The sequence below is a fragment of the Leptopilina heterotoma genome, unplaced genomic scaffold (assembly GCF_015476425.1).
Source record: "Leptopilina heterotoma isolate Lh14 unplaced genomic scaffold, ASM1547642v1 Lhet_1, whole genome shotgun sequence".
NCBI lineage: Eukaryota > Metazoa > Arthropoda > Insecta > Hymenoptera > Figitidae > Leptopilina > Leptopilina heterotoma.
This window is the reverse complement of record NW_025110812.1, coordinates 1192949-1211365: the sequence shown is the minus strand read 5'-3', so window position 1 is coordinate 1211365 and position 18417 is coordinate 1192949. Positions and strand designations below refer to the sequence as shown.

General features: G+C 27.9%; 1 protein-coding gene across 6 annotated transcripts in view; it reads left to right on the top strand.

The window, feature by feature from the left end:
* The window catches only part of LOC122512820, a 415571-nt gene that overhangs the window by 344077 nt on the left and 53077 nt on the right, over nt 1–18417 (top strand). For all 6 annotated transcript variants that reach the window (XM_043628901.1, XM_043628916.1, XM_043628909.1 and 3 more), the window contains one exon: nt 15327–15593. In XM_043628901.1, coding sequence (XP_043484836.1) covers nt 15327–15593 — 267 coding nt within the window. The remainder of the gene's footprint in view (nt 1–15326; nt 15594–18417) is intronic.

Here is an 18417-nt window from a genome sequence, read left to right as displayed (position 1 = left end):
GATAATAATTGCATTTTTCAATTAATTAATTTAAAATAGTATTAAAAATTATTGAAATTCTTCGATGAGTTTTACTATTTTTGAAAATAATTGAATTCCTGTGAAAAATTCTATTAATTTTTGTAAATAATTGAATTTTTCCACAGAAAGTAAAAAAAATATTTTTTTAAATTATTGATTTTTTCGTAGAATTAAGATTCAATTTTTAAGAATAACATATTTTGAGCAATTCCTGTAAAATTGTATTAAAAATAATTTAAATCCTGCGATAAATTTTATTATTCATGAAAATAATTGAATAGTTAATAAGAATTTTATTAAAATTTTTGAAAATAATTAAATTCCTGAGAAGAATTTTATTAAAATTTTTAAAAATATTTAAATATCTGTGATAATTTTATTTTAAATAATTGAAGTCTTCTAAAAAATATTATTTGTAAAAATAATTAAATTCTTTGATTAATTAGTTTAAAATAGTATTAAAAATAATTAAAATTCTTCGATGAATTTCACTATTTATAAAAATAATTAAATTCTTGTGTATAATTTTATAAAAAAAATTTTTAAATAATTAAATTTCCATGAAAAATGTTATTATTAGTTGAAGCAATTGAATTATTGTGAAGAATTATATAAAAATTTTGTTAAATAATTGATTTGATCGGAAATGCTATTCTAAATTAATTGAATTCCTGTGTAAATTTTATTATTTATAAAAATAATTAAATTTTGAATGAATTTTATCAATTTGTTTTGTAAATAATTGAATTCTTTTGTAAAATTTTATGAAAATTCTATATTTAGAAAATAATTGAATTTCGAATATATTCGCAACTGCCAACTTCATAGAAGAGAACTTAGCTGTATACAGTTGATATGTATGCAGTTTACCGATGTGCAATTTGACGATACATTAAATTTTTTTAATTTATTTATTTATTTTGTATGCAGTTGAGCAATGTTCAGTTTAACGGTGTGCAATTAAACAATAAATAAATTTTTAATTTAATTTTTTAAATTTAGTTTGTATGCAGTTTACCAATGTACACTTTAACTGTGTAGAGTTTTTTAATATTAATTATTTATAAATTTAATAGAAAATTAGACTTGTGTGCAGTTTACCTATGTGCAGTTTAACGGTATGCAGTTTAGATTTATACAGTTTTCAAATTAAATTTAATAATTTTATTATTAAAATTTGCTTGTATGCAGTTTTCCAGTATGCAGTTTATTGTGGGCAGTTTTCCTGTATACAGTTGAATTGAGGGCAATTGATACCGCCCCAATTGAATAGTTGCTAAGAATTTTATTAAAATTTTCAATAATAATTGATTTCCTGAGAAGAATTTTATTATTTATAAAAATAATTGAATTATTGCGAAAAATTTTATTAAAATGTTTAAAAATAATTGAATATCTGTGGAAAATTTTGTTATTTTTAAAAATAATTGAATTTTTTAGAAGAACTTTCCAAACATTGTTTTAAATAATTATTTTTTTCGAAATATAATAAATTATTTTGGAAATTTTATTTTAAATAATTGAATTCTTGTGGAAAATTTTATTTGTAAAAATAATTGAATTTTGAATGAATTTTATCAAATTGTTTTTTAAATAATTGAATTCTTTTCTGAAATTTTTGGAAAATTCTATAAATATTGAAAATAATAAATTGAATTTCGAATATTTTTGGAAAATAATTGAATTTTGAATATTTTTTTGAAAATAATTGAATTTCGAATATTTTTTTGAAAATAATTGAATTTCGAATATTTTTTTGAAAATAATTGAATCGTTTTAAAGACATTGATTATAATTTTTGAGATGGTTTCCAAAATTGTGATCATAGTCAAATTATTCGAATTTTCAAATTCTCTTGGACAAAAATAGTGAATAGTTCACTGACGCCACCGCCAGGGGGGTAAATGATGACATAAATTAAATTACTCCCCAGCGGTAAAATTATAATTCTGTTGAAAATTTTCTATCATATTATTACACTTTCTTGAAACAATAGAAAGAATAAAGTAAGAAAAAAAGATCGTTAAGTTAGATAGTCGAGTGATTAGAGAAGGTTGTGCCCTCGAGTTTGTGGACAAATATCTGCTCTCAGGATTCAAAGAGATTACAGCGGATTTTCCAGGTGAAACGAAATTGATGTTAGATACGCGGAAAGGTACGTTGAGAATTCAAGAGGAAGTCTCCCTGTATAGTTGGAAGAAAAACGGAAGCTTCTCTCTCCAAACTCAACTCTCCAGTTCTGAAACGACCTTTCAGCGGATGACGTCATCATCGTGTTCCGTTCAGCAGAAAGTTGAAACTTTCAATCTCCTTGAACTTTTCCTTCTTTTTTTTTTCTCAATTCTTTTTTTCACTTCTTCTTCTTCTTCTTCTTCTATTTTCTCTCGTCTATGTAGCGCAAAATACTTTCGCAGGAAGTAAAAAGTTAGTTCGAGCTAGAGAGGTTTTACTGTAATATCATATTTTAAAATTGCGACTGAGCATCGACGACACGACCTGTCGATAACAGGTCTCGACTTTAAACCAAAGTGGAATGCGTTTGATTAAACTTTCCACTGACTGTGTGTGTGTGTGTATCAGCAAAACAGAAATTCGACACTTGTCGATCAAAAAAATTCTATTTCTTAAATTTTTTTTTTATTAATTTTTTTATTCTGTAAATCCTTGGGGATGATGGGGGAAAAAAATTATTTAATGGTAAAGGAGAATCATCGTAATTGGATGGGAGCAGGGAATTATGTTGATTGTCCGCAAACAGAAATTGATGTCCATCTTAAAGGGCAAAGGAAAGCGGCTTGATCCTAAGCTCTTGGAAAGTGGATCCGATTAGAGAAGATTCAAGACGTATCATTTTATTTCAGAACAAGTTCTTTATCCTCCTTCCTCCAAGTTGGTTTCGTCTCACTTTTTTTTCCTTTACATGAATCTTCTTTACTTGATTTCCTCGTTTTTCTTCTTCATCTTCTTCTTCTTCTTCTTTATCTTTTCTTTTTTCTTTTCCTTTTTTCTTTTTTTTCTTTTTCTTTTCTATTTTCATTTTTTTTCTCTTTCTTCTTTTTTAAAAAAAGTGAAGTCTGCACTGAGAAATAACCTTCTCGAGACAACTAGTAAAGCTCCTTTTCAAAAGACTTTTTGTCAGAAATTAATTACTTTTACACGTATTTTCTGAACATTTCACATTATATGTGATACACAGCAAAACAAGGTCGTTAGAAGCAAACTAATTGTAGAATTATATTTGTAATAGATTTATCAGAGAGTTCCATTTTCTTCAATTCATTTTAATTATCAAAGTTGCAAGAAAAAATTAATTTTCTTGACTTTTCCCTGATTTTCAGACAAAATTTTAAGTTCTAAAGAATATTCTGATTCACTCTCAAAATGATTAGATATTCAAAACAATACTCAACAAATAAACTTTTCCCTGATTTTCAGACAAAATTTTGACTTTTCTCCTGATCCTAAAGAATATTCTGATCCACTCTAAAAATAATTAGATACTCAAAAAAATTACATTTATTTACGAATTTCCTTAATTGTACAAAATCATTCGAAAACACAAATAACTTTATTTTTAAATAAATATTTACTATTATCACTCAATAAAAAAAAAATTTTCAAAAATTTGAAATATAAACATTTTGAAATTCAATAAATTGTAAGAATATTTGTCAGAAAACAAGAAGAAATCGATTATTCCGAGTCTTCGACTCGGAGTGATCGTTTTCTTCTTGTTTTCCAATAATTAATAATTAAAGATGACCGAGTGATAAAATCATTATTTCATAATAATAAAAATATAGTTACTGTAACTACTGCAAAATTTAAATTATTTTCACTATTTCAATTTAATTATTATTTTCTAGAATTTTTAACTAAAATTATTCTTTAAATCAATTATTTTTAATAATTTTCGAAAAAGTTCTATGAGAATTTTCACATCCGTATGTTTAGAATTCAATTTTTCGAATTTTTTGATCATTCGGAAATTCTTCATTTATAAATATATATTAGAAAATAAAAACTTCAAAAAAATTATTAAAAAAATTGAAATAAACTTTATCAAAAAAATTAATTTTACACAATTAATATAGTTAAAAGTATGGGAAATTTAAATTTTCAAAGATTTTACTTTGAAACCTTTGTAAAATTCAATTATTTCTTAAAATTAACTTTATAATACTTTTAATATTCAATTATAATTTAAAATTTTAACTAGAATTCATTTTCAAACCAATTTTCATTAAAAAATCCCAAACGAGAAGTCAATTATTTAAATAAAAAAATTAATAATTTATTGAAAAACTGAATTTTTCTTAAAATAATTGAACTCTTTCGACTAATTTTAATACAATTTTTAAGAATAATTAAATTTTTCGAGTAATTAGGTTAAAAATGTATTAAAAATAATTGAAATTCTGCGATGAGTTTTAATATTTATAAAAATTTATTTATAGAATTATTTATGAAAATCTTTAAGAAGAACTAAATGTTTGCGTAGAATTTTTTTTAAGTTTTTAAAAATAATTGAATTTCGAAGAAAAATTTTATTATTTATTAAGATTATTTAAATTTTGACAAGATATTTTTAAATTTTTGATCATAATTAAATTTTTAAGAAGAATTTTATAAAAATTGTTAGAAACATGTAAATAATTTAATTTTTACAATGAATTTCAGTAATAAATTGGAAAAAAATTTACAATTTTCGAGAGGAATTCGATTAAAATTTTATTAAAAATCATTTAAATTCCGCGATGAGTTTAATTATTTATATAAAATTAATTGAATTCTTAAATAGAATTTTCTTTTCATTTATGAAAATAATTAAATTCCTGTTAAAATTTTTAATATTTTAAAAAACAACTGAATTATTGCAAAGAAATTTATAAAAAGTTTGTAAATAATTGAATTTCTATGAATTTTCAATAAAAATTTTATTATTTAATAAGATTATTTAAATTTTGACTAGAATTTTTAAAAATTTTTTATCATAATTAAATTTTTAAGAAGAAGAAAATTGTAAAGAATTTAATTTTAACAAAGAACTTTAGTAATAATTTGGAAAAAATGACATTTTTTAAGGAATTTGATTAAAGTTGTATTAAAAATAATTAAAATTCTGAAATGAATTATATTATTTATGAAAATAATTAAATTATTGTGAAGAAATTTATTGAAAATTTTCAAATAATGGAATCTCTATGAAATTTTAATTATTAATGAAAACAATTAAATGTTTGCGTAGAATTTTATCAAATTTTTTTTTCAATAATTGAATAATAATTTTGAAAGTAATTGAAATTTTGCAAAGAATTTAATTTAATTTTTTCAAAATAATTAAATTTCAGAGAAGAATTTTATTATTTATAAAGATTTTTGAAATTTTGACTATTTTTTTTTTAATTTTAGAACATAATTGAATTTTTGCGCAGAATTTTATTATTTATAAAGATTATTGAAATTTTTGAACATAATTGAATTTCTCCGCAGAATTTTATTACTTTTGAAAATAATAATTGAATTTCTACAATTATTTGTAACTTCTCTAAAATTCAAATTTTTTAGTGTTTTGAACTAAAATTCTTCTAAAAATCCATTATTTTTAATAATTACTTAAATATGTATTAAAAAATTTAACTAATAATTACAGAAGAATTTGAATTATTAAAATTTTTCAAAAATCCATAAGTGCTTTAAAATTTCTATTTAAATTCATTAAAATTTGAACTTTTCTAAAATTTCAAATTGAAACCTGTTGAAGTTGATCTATTTATAAAAACTATAAACGCAACTCTTTTAAAATTCAATTAATTTTGAAATATTTTAATAAAATTATTGATAAAATAATTGATATGCAATAATTTTATGATAGTTTTTCTTATATTATGATGATTGCAATTCTATTTACGTACTCTATTAAGAATTAATTTCTGCGGTAGCCTAAATATAAACTTCAGTAAGAATAAAAATTAAAAATTACAAATTGTACAAAAAAAATAAATTTAATAATTTAACATAATTTTCTCGAAGGGAATTTATGTCATTTGAAATAGGAATGTTCTATTTTTCATTTACAGTGGAAAATGATTTTCATCCGAATAATATATTTCATTGCCCGAAGCTTTTGAGAGTGAGAGAGAGAGAGAGAAAGAGTGAGAGGGAGGAAACTCAGTAATTTATACAGATTTGATTAATTTGAAATGTTGTTAAACGGAGAATTTAATTTCAAAGGGTCCCATTTCGAGTAATTAAAAAAAAATTTTTTTTTATCAAATTGAATTCTACCTCAAATTATAGGTATGTAATTTATATCTTTTGCAATCGTTTTAAAATTTAATTGTCGATTTTTTTCGATGGTAAATTCTATTAAAAACTTTCTGTAGAAAAAAATTAAAAGTTTTTAAATTTAGTTATGAATTTGTAAATTTTCGTAAATATTTTTTCTTATTTCCTGAAAATATTTTTAGGTTGGAATATAAAAATGGTTTAAAATAATTATTTTTGTTTACTTTATTTTAAGAAAAGATAATTTTTTTCTTAGTCAACTAAATCTAGAAGAAAACAATTTTTTTTTATTTTAGAATGTTAAAATATTAAAGAGCATACAAGCAGTTACTTGTATAATAATACAGGTAACTGCTTGTATGCTTCTTCCACTTTGCAGACTTTTTTTGCTAACGTAGCATTTCTATCGCAATCTTATTAGTTTATGACTTACTTTTTTGTGCATTTAAAACACTGTCGATTTTTTTTAATTTAACATTTAAATTTAAATTTAAAAAACAATTTTTTATAGAATTTGTAATTTTTATTTTATTTTTCACTTTTCTTTTTAGATTAGAGAAAAATTGAATGATTTCAAAATGCATTTGTAAAATTAACCTCTAAATGATATAATCGTAAACTTTTTATACGAGAAAGAAAAGGATAGATATCTCTTTTGTCCTTCTCTGAAAAAGGACAAAAATTATTTCTATCCTTTTCTCTCTCACATGTAAAACTTACGATATGCGATTTAGAGGTTATTCATTCTATACATTGATCTTTATATAATACCGCGATAATAAAAAATTCACTGCGAGAGATAAATGATCACACGAAATTATTCTCCATGATCCCTTTTTAAATTTGGCATAGATCCCAATTTTCAGAGAATTTAGTTTATATAACATATATTCGTCAAATGTGTGTATATATATATATATATATATATATATATATATATATATATATATATATATATATATATATATATATATATATATATATATATATATATATATATATATATATATATATATATACGTTATAGAAATATGAATTCAAAATTGGGCGTCACGCATCGAATAATATCCCATGCTCAATCGATCATACAACCTTATTCAATTTGCACGCTTTCTGCATAAATTATCATTTCACTTCTATTATACATATTCGCCACACTGTGGTTTAATAAAATTCTCATTAATTTATTCCAATTTTACATTTATTTTAAAAATTATACAATATACCCTTTTCTCTTTGACGCAGAAAAAAAAGGAAGAAAATCATTTTTTTCTATATTTGCCTTCAATATAACGGTTGTGATTAAAAATCAAAAAAAAAGAAAGAAAAATTGTCGAAGGGGATTTTTCGATTGTTATATATTATATTTAAAGCAGCTTTCTCTAACGCTTTACTATTTACTGAATACGCGTTGGAAAGTTCAACGAAGCGAGGAAAATCAGCACGAAGCGTTTATATTAATCGCAACGAAAACTCGACTGACCCGAGTAATCGGATAAAGGGCAGACACAGACGTTCTGTTGGGAAAATAATAATCAGCTTTCTGGAAAACGACTCGAGAGTTCGATAATATTATTTTGAAATATATTCATCAAATCTAAACACTTTGAAAAGTTTTTGCTTGGTGTATAAATGTTAGTTGAGAATATGACAAGCGGATTATAAAATTTCATTGATTTTAATTGAAACGAAATGTTGTCAGGATATTCTGATTTTTTGTTATTGAAAAATAATATATTTTATTTTAATTATTTATTTAAATTATTACTAACTAAATTTGTTAATGTTTATTTATAAGTATTTTTATACAGAAAAGGAGAATTATGTTTTGGTTGTGTCATCTGGCGATAGCGTCAGTGAACTAAAAAGTAGATCGAGTTTCCACTCTTGTGGTGTTAAGTAGTTCATAGACGCTACCGCCAGGTGGCAATTGATTTTTGTTTTTTTAATTTCAAATATGTTTATTAAATCCACAAAAGAATAATTTCTAATTTGTTACAAACAGAAAACAAAAGTAGAATTAAAAATTTTTGCTTAATTCTTAAACAAAATTATCAAATTCTCTTTGTCATTTCCTTTCTTCGTTGTTTTTTTCCTATTATCAATTTTTTCATTGATGATTTCCATTTAAACACACTTTTTTTGCGCCTCCTGGTATTAGCGTCAGTGTACTAGAAACTAGAACGAGTTTCGACTCTTGTGTTAAGTATTTCTCAGACGCTGTCGCCAGGTGTCAATAGAAACAGAATTTGACAACTGCTTTTTGTTTTTAAAATTTAAAATATGTTTATTAAATCCATACACAAATAATTTCAAATTTATAAATAGAAAACAAAAGTAGAATTAAAAAATTTTGCTCAGAAACAAAATTATCAAATTCTCACTTTTATTATGATTTGTCATTTTCCTCTGTCATTAATTCCTCCTATTCGTATCAATTTTTTCATTGCTATTTTTAATTTAAACCTATTTTATTGTGCCCCCTGGCGTTAGAGTCAGTGATCTAGAAACTAGAACGAGTTTCGAGTCGTGTAGTGGTATGACGTAGTTCACTGACGCTCTCGCCAGGTGGTAAACTGAGAATTTGACAATTGCATTTTGTTTTTAAATTTCAAATCTGCTTATTGGTTGGTTTTGTTTGTTAAATCCACAAATAAATAATTTTTAGTTTATAAATAGAAAACAAAAAGTAGAATTAAAAGAATTTGTGCTCATTTTTAAAGCGCCTCCTGGCGATAGCATCACTGAACTAGAAACTTTTCTCAATTAAAGATAAAGACAGAAAAGAAAACAACAATTCGAATATACAGTGAATTACTTATTTTCTGGAAAATTCTCCACTATATAGAGATATAAAATTTGAAATAAACCGAAAGACAAGATCGCCTCAGGAGTTGAGAATCAAATCAGGAGAAATAATCTACTCTCTCGTCGTAGGTCACGTTTCTGCAGTAAAGCAAACGCGTTCATTTGATATACAGCTAATTAGAGATCGGAATCTCTGGATTGTGCTTTCGTGCATGATTTTGCTCTCTCTCTCTCTCCTCCTTTTGTAGGATAACGTGGACACGCGTAAAACGTATTCAGCATCATTCGATTGCGCATGTACTCGCGTAAAACCTGAAATCACTCTCTATATATCGGGGAAATATTCCTGGTCCAGGTAACATGAAAACATAGTCGAGAAATATATTGTATATGTGGTGGGTTGTGGGGGGCGATAGGGGACAGAAGAGGGTCGAAAGGGTGCGCTCCATAACTGAAACGGTGGATACTACCCTATAAATTATATAATATCACCCAGTAGATGGCTAGACACGCTGTTTCGATGGCAACTGAGTAACATATTATATTTCTGGTTGTCACCCTCGCTTTAGCGACCCCTTCTCACCTCTCACGTGAATGTTGGGATACGAGCGATGGCCCATAAAACTCACCGAGGAAAATCTTCGATTTCAAATCCGTAGTAACGTATTCTCGTTTTGCCTTCCCCATCATTTTTTGTCCGACAAAAAAAAAATGAGTCGATTTACTGCTTTGCTTTCATTTTATGCAGGAGTTTACTTTTTCTGAAATATGTATGTATATGTTTATCCTGAAAGAGGATGACTTTAGGTTTATATTTTCTTTTGGCATTGGATTTAAATTATTATCGGTTGCTGCTTTTGATAACATTTTCCCTCTTGATTGTATAGTAAAAATAATAATGATGTATAGTAATTATAGTTGAAATAGTTTAGCGCAAAATAGTTCAGTGACGCTATCGACAGATGGTGCAACGAACTTCTATTCAACTGCCCAACCCTGATAGAGTAAAGGCCAACAGGGTTGGGTAGTTAACAAAATAGTTCAGTGACGCTATCGACAGATGGCGCGCAACGAACTTTGATTTAACTGCCCAACTCTGATAGTTGAAAGGCCAACAAGGTTGGGTAGTTCAATGACGCTATCGACAGATGGCGCGCGACGAAGTTCGATTCAACTGCCCAACCCTGATAGTGTAAAGTCCAACGAGGTTGGATTGTTAACAAAATAGTTCAGTGACGCTATCAACAGATGGCGCGCAACGAACTTCGATTCAACTGCCCAACCCTGATAGTGTAAAGGCCAACAAGGTGGGGGTAGTTAACAAAAATATTGATATCTAGCAAGGTTGGGTTGTTAACAAGTGATGCACTTGAAAGTTAAAGGCTGATACACAATAAAGCATAAGTTTAGGTAGAGAAAGAAATGAGATAGAGAAAAATAAATTTTATTTATTTTCAAATAAACATCATCAAATATTGATTTCACATTATTGGGAACATCATATTTTGATTTGAAATTAGCCATGTAGTGCATTGAATGGAGACTATAAATTAATATTTGAGTGTGAGTGAGACACAGCAATGTACGTTGGGAGATCTCTCCTAATTTCATGTTACTGATCGACCTTGTCTCTTCATTGATAGTACAGGCCAGTACTAGTTTTACTGATAGTTGTACCTAGTTTAACCTAATACCACCAGAGATTTCATCCGCCTCTCTAGTCTCTCTATGTATATTCCTGTCTCTTTCGCGTCGCTTTTGTCTACATCCACCCTCTAATGAAGCTCTGACTTTGATTTGTAACTAGAACAGGTTTCGATCAACCGAGTTTGATTTGTCCGACTAGGATGTAGGACCAAAGAGATGGTTATTTGATTAATGACCTCCCTCACGCGTAACTCTTTCATTTTCAAAAATTTCATGATCAATGAAAAAAAGAATTTTTCACTCAAGAATTTTTAAAACCATAGGCAAAGTATGGAAAGAATAAAACGCTATTCTTTTCATATTTTTCTTTTTTTTATTCTCATTATTTTTATTATTTTTGTTATGGGCGAACTATGGCGAACTATGCAGGGGCCGAATTTTTAAATACTTTTACTGACTCGAGCCCTAAGGCAAAGTTTTTTTCTCTCAATAATGAAAAAAAAGTATTTAGAAATGATAATTTTGTTAATAAAATTGAAAAAAAATCCCTTCAGTTTTTAATTATTTAATTAAACTTTTTTTTCTGAACTCACTAAAAATGTCACCGTCAGCTACAAAACTGCAAGTGAGTGTGTGTATTGTACCGTTTAATAAAGCAGAGGTGGCAATTCCGATTGATGGCATTAATGGAAATTCGTTACGAGAAATACTCAGTCAAGTGCCAGTAGCAGAGAGAGAGAGAGAGAGAGAGAGAGAGAGAGAGAGAGAAACATTCGGTCACCATTTTTCTCGAATTCTTAACAAAATTTCAAACTTTATTGAAAAATATTCTTTTTTCTCCCAATGCGGAAAAATGAAATTGGACCAACTCTATAAAATTTGAAACAAAAAAAAAATAAAAAGGAAAAATAAATTAGGGTTCAAATACTTGAAAAATAAAATCGAAAGCTCTTATCGAGTAGAAAGTTCGTAAACGAGAAAGCTCCGATTAAACTTGAAACCAACACAGTTTAATTGCAATATCGCTTCTATAATAATCGACCGTCGTTCGTAAACTTTCTAGTGTAACTACTCGATTAGGTCACACTACTCCAGCTAGTTATCGAATTTCTGACTCTTGTACGCGTTCAAATTGTGGCGAACAATTTAGATTTTTCTTCTTTTTTCAATTTTATTAATTCGAATCCAAAAAAAAATTTTCTTTAAACAACATTTTATTTAAAGAAATATTAAAGAAATTTTTAGATTAAAAAAATGTTTACAATAAAAAAAATTTAAGATTAAAAAAAAAATAATAAAAAAGTATCAAAAGTTAATTTAGAAAGAAAGTAAAACTATTTTTTAATGAAACATCCGCCATCTTAAATACGCCATATTGGATTTTTAAAAACTCATCAGATTTTTACACTATTTTATATATTTAAAATTTCATCGCTATATTTGTAATTAGAGACGGAGAAAACATCCTTTAAAGTTTATTTGCAAAAAAAAATTACTTTTTTTCCAAACAAAACTACGAAATAGCAAATCTAAAATTTCTCCGCGCTTCTAGGTATTTTTTTTTTTGTTGCGAATAAAAAAAAATTTCAACTTTTTCATTTCAAGAGCGAGAATAGTACAGAGAAATCTTTTGAGAAAAAAAGTAATTAAATCGTTAATAAAAGTTCGTCGCCATTCGTTTTCATTAACAAGTGAATGCCAATAAATGGAAATGAATGGCAACCGCGGCGGAAATTGGAATTTTCGCTGACGTGTAAATGCAAATGTATAACTATTTTAGCTATAATTATACTTTGCAAATGTGTTGGTAATATAAGTTCATCTGATAATTTACGTTCAAGGTGTATAATCAATGGAACTAAAACGTAAGCAGTAAATTTTAATGAATTATTTCAAGTCATAAAACACCATAGCTAATTCTTTTATTATTATTATTATTATTATTATTATTATTATTATTATTATTATTATTATTATTAATAACAATTATTTTAGAATTTCATAAAAAAAATTATTTACTCTTTATACTAGAATTAAAATTATCACATACATTTAATATAACAAAAATAAGAATGTAAAAACAAGAGATAAAAAAATATCAAGTAACAATTTTTCTTTTTTTTTGTTTTGTTTGACAAAAATATTTTTAATGGAAGAAAAGTTACACCGGATAAATTTACTCGTAGTGTAACTTTCCACAAGAGGTAAGGGACTTTTCCGCATAATGTTGAATAAGATGAAAAGCAACGCTGTTACAGATATCTAACAGTGAAAAAGAAAGTGGTGGGGGAAAGAGGAGAGGGGGTAAGTTAACTTTTAAATGAAAATTGACGTACCCTAAGAAAATGAGAGAAAAAGAGAGAAAGATATCTTACCACCTGCTTTCCTATAGTAATAAGCTAAAGCCAGTTTCCGTCTAACGTGCGCAAATATAAGCGAATTAAAAGTATAAGAACCCTTCAAAACTTTCTCTTTTTTCACACAAAAAAAAAAAATTCCAAGGTGGCAAAAAAGTTTATAAAACATGAGAAAAGTGAGGAAATAATAGAAATGAAAAATAATACTAATTTCTTTTATGGTAATCTGCAAGAAAATTAATTGTTTAAAAAAACAGAGGGTAGTGGAAAGAAATTAAATACGCTCGCATTTTGTATAAGTAAAGTATACGCCCATTTTAGATTAATAGGTGTCAGCTTTGACCACACGCCTCTTCGGTAAAATTAATCGTTGTACCTTGTAACAAATTCATTGACAAATAATAGAAACACAGTGTGTGCGGGATTATATTGACCACGCCCACGTGTGACTATTAATAAACAACAGTTTAAAGTCGAAAGTAAAATAGTGACAACATTGCCTCAATATTGTTAAATTTTACAGTTGTCAATTTTACAGTAAGTTAAGATGCTTTGATAATTGTTTTAAAACGGAAAGTGTCTATAAACGCCTCTAAAAAGAGTGACCATTACAAAAGGGGCGTGTCCAAATTTAACCACGCCTTTAAAAGGCACTCCCCTATCACAAAAGGGGTGTGTCTAAGTTACGCCACGCCCCCAACATTATTAATTGGTTAATCGAATTTAAGAAGGGTAGTGTCTAAATTTAGCCACGCCCCCAAATTATTAATTGGATAATCGAATTTAAAATGGGTAGTGTCTAAGTTTAGCCCCGCCCTCAAAATTATTAATCAGGTAACCGAATTTAAATTTGGCAGTGTCTAGGTTTAGCCACGCCCCCAAAATTATTAATTAGGTATCCGAACCTAAAGTAGATGGTGTTTTTATTAAAGAACGTATTCTAAATTATGAATTTGGCAAGCAAATCAAATGTAGGTAGTATTTAAACTTAGCCACGCCCTTAAAATGTCAATTAAGTAACCGAATGCAAAGTGAAAGGCGTTTCTATTTGACCACGCCTCCAAAATTATTAATTAGGTAACCAATTTTAAAGAGGTTGGCATTTAAATTTAGCCACGCCCTGAAAATGTCAATTAAGTACCGAAAATAATAAATTTCTTTCCCCAAATGATATTAATTTATCCACGCCCCTTTTTAGACGTTCACCAATATAAAGTTAATAAGCGTGGCTTTCAAACTCCTCCCATCTAACGCTGCAACATCAATATAAAAAAATCGTCCTTTCATTGAATTCTTTACAAAAAAAGAAAAATCCTGCTTCCAACCCTTAAAAACTTTCCATTCTTTCTTGCTTTTAATAATGATTCGTAAATGTGTTTTCTTTAGAGAAGAATAATTCTTTTCTTTATGTGTCTGTGTGTGTGTGTCTGCCGGCAATTCGTAAGGAATCGTATATAAATAAAACATACGTTTTCCCTTTTGGAATCCTCTTGCTTTCGCAAATACAAGAAAGTCTCTTCTCTCTCTATGTATAGAAACGGATTCGGGAATAAAGCGAATGGAACGGCGAAATCAAACAGATTCGAGTTGAGGATCGATTGAAGAAGCGATTTGTTCGAAATTCGTTGAAGTTAAAGTCAAACTTTAGAAATGAGAAGGGAAAATGCTTTGATCGAAAATAGATCAGAGTTTTTTTTTTGCGTCAAGGTAAAAAAAAGTGCAGTCTCTGACTCTCTGCATTATAAACCTATATTTTTTTAAACTGTAGGCAAAAAAGTTATTTAAATATCCTACTGGAAATTTTCTATTTTTGAAATTATATTTAATTTTCCCCACTAGGAGTTAATGTTGGGGAAATTTACAAATTTAATAAACCATGATTTGGATTTGGCATTATTCCAAAAACTTATGTAGATGTGCATTTCCGAATTGTAATTAACAAATCTAATTTTAATCTACAGTTCAATCCGCGTTTGTAACGCATCGAACTTTCCGGAGATAATCATTATATTGGGTAAAACTAATTATCTCAACGTTTTACGATCCCATTATTTCCAAAACGTTTCGATGTTGTTCGAATATTCGTATTTTTTTCTCAGTTGAATGAATTTTATAAATCATTCGAAAAATTAAAAAAAAATGTTGTTAAAATTTCAGCAAAGATGAGAAATTTTAACGATTGTTTTTTTCTTTTTATGATTGCAGAGTGCAACAGCTCCTGGTGCCAATAACGATGGTCTCACAAAACAACAACTTGAACTTATTCAACAAATTATGCAGCAAACCCAACAGCAGCAACAACAGGCGCAACAGCAACAGCATTCGCCAACACAACAACACAATTCAACTTCATCAAATGGAAATGGAACGAATCAGAAGATCAATAAATCATCCGTTAAATCGAGTAATTCACCTGGAACGATATCCTCATCCGGTAGTGGAAGTCCAAAGCCAAAGGTATGGAATCATCAGGTAAGTGCTTTCAGATATTCACATTATCCTAAATTCTAGTCTCCTTATAACTCTACAATGCGGAATTTTTTATCATCAATGAAAATTTTCTTTAAATCCTACTTCAAGAAGGACCCCACTTACCCTACCTATAAACCCTGTTCCTAAAGCTCTTTTCTTAAAAATTTTTCTAATAAAGAAAAAGGAACTTAAACCTCCGTGGATTTTTGGAAATTTAAGATATTTTTGAATTTATCTGAACATTTTTTTGACTAGAAATATCAAAATGTACTTCAGTTTAGATAAATACACGACGGTTTTGGTGCACCTCCCAAATGACAATTTTAAAAGGTGGTGACTCACACTAAAATTTATTAATGAATTTCTTTCCTTAAAATGCATTATCGACAGCGGTGCAAGTCTTCTAAAAATATAAAAAAAATTTCCGTTAATTGAATTCGAAATCAAATTCTTTTAATTAAAATTTTCCAATATCAATATGTTAGAGATTCACAATTAGAAACTCCAACATAAATCAAGTGAAGTGCTAAAACTAATCAGCTTTGATGAAAAGTGATGAAAGACGACGCAAAAGGTTCTTTATTCATTTTATCAACTCCACTGATCATCGTTTCTTAGAACTTGGAAAATCCCTTTTCTCCAAGTTTCCTGTCGTTTTCATGCGAGACTCCAAATTGCAAGTTACCTTAATCAAATCACGTTTGACGATATGGATCAAAGTAACGTTTCCTTAAAGTAACATTTGCTTAATGTGAAAATTTAATAACGTCTCAATTTTCTTTTTAATACTTTATCGATTTGTTAGAAAAATTTTCCACATTTTTTAATTAGCTGAAGTTGAAAAAAATTATTTTGTACCACTTTTTTTTCCTCTAAACCTCGCTCATTAAATTTAATGAAGTAAAAAAAAAATTTGCAAATAAATTCTTTACCAAAGATTGTGAAATGGAGCAAAGAGAGAGAGAGAGAGAGAGAGGTAGTTATCGATTTCGTTGCCTTCGCCATTTGCAATTGTACCGCAATGAGATGCGGCCCAACACATCCGCGGTCGAACTTCAGTTTCACTGAATACGACCAATTATGAACGCGCATCTGATCAGCTATTAATACCAAAAAAAAAAAAATCCGAGAGAACCTTAACGAATTTTTTAAATCTGTTGATTGGATAATATTATTCAATACTGTAATTAAATTCACTCAGCTACTGGAAATTCTTCAAGAATTCAATTTTATAAATTCATGGAATTTTTTTTAAGTGCAACCAATTTTTGCATTTGAATTTATGTACATACGCAGTAATCTTGAAATAGAACGATGACAAATTCATAAAAGTAAAAATTGCTGACCTAGAAGAAAATCGCTCAAAGGAACTGCTATAAATCCCTTTTCAACTGATATTCAGCAAAAAATTTTTTTTAAATCCTTTTTTCTTTCCCATATGCAAGCATCATGGATATAAAACGGTCAAAAATATATATAAAATGGTGTTTGATGATGTCGCGAACATGAACGGATAGATGCAAGGAGACGCGGGCAATTAGCAAATCATACGATCTCATCAGTCAAGGGTCCTATAATCCTTGTGAAAGAGAAAGGGAGAACGTTAAATTTGTGGATTTTCCATTGGTTTAATTTCAAAAAGTCGTTTGAAATCGACCTATACACGAGACTAGTGGTTCGTTTATACGAGAGGATGAAATCTAATGGAAAATAGAGAAAGTCTTAAGGCTGATGATCTCAGTTCAGTGAATTTGACTTTCATCAAATGCAGGGAGTCGATCCTAATAAGATTTCACTTTTTGGCTAATAAAATATGGTATCGTTTCATGTAAATTGAGTCAGGAAATGACCGTTCGGTTCGAACTTGAAAGAGAAGAAATTTGTCTGGGGGGTTTTGTCAATTCTAAATCCTTTTGGTTGGTACTCGTCTTGAAGAGGTTTCTAACAGAAGGTTTTTAATGATCCTTTGAGGAACTCACCGAATCTGGAGTTTACATTCATCTTCGCAATTCTAGATTGAATTATATTTATAATGGTCACACACTTAATATTATTCATTGATTTCTTTCCTCAAATGCTCCTTAAGTTTTAAAAGAGGGAATCCTACTTTAGAAGGATTAGAATAGAGCTTTTTTAGAATTAGAGAAAATTAAGATGGTTTTTAATGATCCTTTGGGAAAATCACCTGACCCGGACTAATCTGTATCTAAACGATTTTCTTTTTGTAATTTACTACCAGAAGGACATTGTCTTTCGGTGCATCTGTCATAGACTCCCAATCATGACAATTTTAATGGTGGTGTCTAACACTAAAATTTATTAATGAATTTCTTTCCTCAAATGCTCCTGTCGCCTCAAATATACTCAACTCAAGATAAATTATTAACAGTGGTCCAGATCTTGACTTTAAAAACAACGAGAGGAATAGAGATCGCAATTCTTATCTAAAACATAAGATTTTATAGAGATCTCCACAGACCTTTACATCAGGTATCCAAAATCCAATTCGACCCTAATGGTTGTTAGCAACAGCAGAGGATTAAATCGAACGACTTCAATTTTCTCATTATCAACTCAGGATCAAACGGAAATTGATAATACGTCGAGGATAAAAGTCAGATTTCAATTCGAAGTTTTCTCGAACAAAAATCCTTCGAATGCAAAAAGTCTCGAGACATTTGCAATAATTTTTACAATACGAGAAACGGAAAAGTCGAAATAGTTTCCGGAAACAATAGACAATTTTATATGAGGATAGCAGTATGGAAATAAGAATTACGACAAGTCGTTACCGGAGAGAGTAACAAACATTTGGTCCAGCATG